At 39.2% G+C, this 2,472-nt stretch overlaps 1 protein-coding gene across 1 annotated transcript in view; it reads right to left on the minus strand.

Moving 5' to 3' along the window:
* METAP1D (methionyl aminopeptidase type 1D (mitochondrial)) overlaps positions 1 to 572 on the minus strand; it is a gene marked incomplete at its 3' end in the record, with an annotated part of 16,379 nt that extends 15,807 nt beyond the window's left edge. The window contains exon 1 of the mRNA XM_009703997.1: positions 509 to 572. Within this exon, the coding sequence (XP_009702299.1) occupies positions 509 to 572 (64 nt within the window). The remainder of the gene's footprint in view (positions 1 to 508) is intronic.
* Positions 573 to 2,472: the final 1,900 nt, after the last annotated feature.

Below are 2,472 nucleotides of genomic sequence, written 5' to 3' on the forward strand. Positions count from 1 at the left end.
GTGCGGGGGGGGGGGAAGAACAACATAGGGAAATGCCTGAGGCAGGAGTTGAAACTGATTGGGCAAAGTAGAGGGACAAGAGCCCTTGAAATTAAACAAAAGCAAATTCATTCTGTTGACAGATGTTGATTACATCAAAGCCACAAAAGAACTTTTTTTTCTGTTTCTTTTTTTTCCTTTTTGGCAACTCAGACCTCCACGTTTTCTGTACATTAAGGATATAACATATCTTAATCAACATAACCCAACACGTAATAATTTTTAAATTGGGTAAAAGTATATTGTAACGAGGTCTTAACGACAGGCTTCTCCAAACAAGAGTGTATTCACATGGTCATGTCTGCATACCCGTGCTGGTCACGCCATCATCAGCCCCTTACTTCCAGGGGTTAACTGCTCTGGCAGCCAAATAAAATACAGAGAGCACTGTGTAATTATGGAGACAGTCAAAGGGCAGACTCTATTTTGAAATCTATTTGCACAGACAAGGTCTTCCAATTTCGCTTACAGGAAACAAGCTGGTAAAGGGGGTCTCCTCCTCTCCAGATGCTTTCCACACGTTTTTCCCACATCAGGAAATCGTGGACATGGACACCATGCAGCACTGTTTCCTGGATTGCAGGACTATGTCATTACAAGGAGAAGAGCAAGTCCATGCTCGTGAGAAATATTTCCTCCTAATTGCCCATATTAGGGGAAAGCAAAACCCACAAGGACTACTGAAAATGTGACTAGCAGCAATTTGTAAACAGGACGCAGCCACAGCTGTCATGATGGTACTGGAAAAGAGAAAACAGAAATGAAAGGGTAAAAACACTCTGTTTTTAATAGCATGATTGGGGAAATGAAATATTCATCAGGATAGATGTGACTTCAGTTACAACAGCAACACATTGGTGAAAACCTCGACAACACCATGCTTATGACTGTGCCCTGATAAACCAAAACACAGGCCAGTATCTTGCAAACATTATATTCTAACTGGCATTGTTTTATTTAATTGTTGAAATTAACTGGAAACTAACAACAGAAGTTGTTTAGTTAAAAAAGGCGTTAACAGAACTGCTGTTCTCGTTCGTCTCATAGGAGGCAATAAAGCAAAGCAATGGCCAAAGACCGACCGACTGCAGGGGAGCAGAGTCAGCCCCTCTGCCGACACCACCGCGACTCCTCCATGACACCAAAAAACATCAGGTTTGGCCCTCAGGACCAGTTACGCTCCCTGCTAATTGCAATTTTGTCCTTACTTCATGGAGAGCGGAACCAAGCAATTTGTTTGCCATATGCCAATACAAATGTGATTTTTAATTGGGTGTAAATTTATAAACTATATGGAAATACATTCTTGTTTGGCTTTACTTATTATGACTTAGTCTAGACCAGCACACCAAAATGATGAAAAACGGTGCCTTCTGAAACAGTGCCGTTCTTCTAACTGATTATTCAGTCAAACTTAGGGCCAACAAAATAGCTGCTCTACAAGTTGGTAAACTGGGAAACCACAGAGAATCAGAACCTCTTCTATTTACAGGCAGGATGACAGCCTGAGGGTACTTCATCCCAATAATAACAACATTCAAGTAACGGTGCCCAGGTCATGACAAGCCATGACCCTCCCCATAGCTCCTTCAGGAAGCTGGCTCGGTGCCACCTTTTATCAGCAGCAACTGACAGTGCAACTTTAACAAACAAAAAGAGAAGGAGAAATTAATTTTATATCCTTAAAAACCCCTTCGACCAATTGAGCAGTTGTGTATATATAGATACACACAGAGTCACACCAAGCCAGTATAAGAAATAAATTCATTGACTGAGTAAAATTCTGGTATCATTAAACAGCACTTTCCCATTTTATTATAGGATTTAATAAATACAGAGTACCATCTAACTATGTCTGAATTATATTCATTCGTATACCAAAAGAAATTAATTGTCTGTTACAGAAAATGGGACTGGGCTGCACAGGCTTAACTTTGGGAACAGGGCATTGCAGTTCTCCAATAGAGCCTTCCATCCTAGTGTTATTTCTACTACATTTTCTCTCTACAATAGAATAATACTGAGTAGAAAATAAAAAGAAAGCATTGCCTAAAGCGGTATCACAGCAAAATGAAACCAGTCAGGTACAAAAGCTGGACAAAGCAATATTAAGAGTTTCACACGCAGTTAATATCTGGGGAATTTAGGCTCCAGATCACAGCATCTGGCAAGTTTCAACTCCTGTGACTAGCAGGAGAAACATTCCTCTTATGTTATTGCATTCCTATATTTAGTAAATTAATTTATCATAAAGTTAATAAATTAGAATGAGAAACAAATTTGCTCAAGTTTGCCTATTTAAATACATCTTTCAATCACTTTCTACCTGTCTTTAGTTTTTTTAAAAGATCAGAGAAATTACTTTTGCCTGAAAGATTGGTTATTGCATTGATTCTTTTGATTTTGTAGGGAAGTTACAACTGTTGGAACAAG

Source organism: Cariama cristata, unplaced genomic scaffold (genome assembly GCF_000690535.1).
Source record: "Cariama cristata isolate BGI_N322 unplaced genomic scaffold, ASM69053v1 scaffold19897, whole genome shotgun sequence".
Lineage (NCBI taxonomy): Eukaryota > Metazoa > Chordata > Aves > Cariamiformes > Cariamidae > Cariama > Cariama cristata.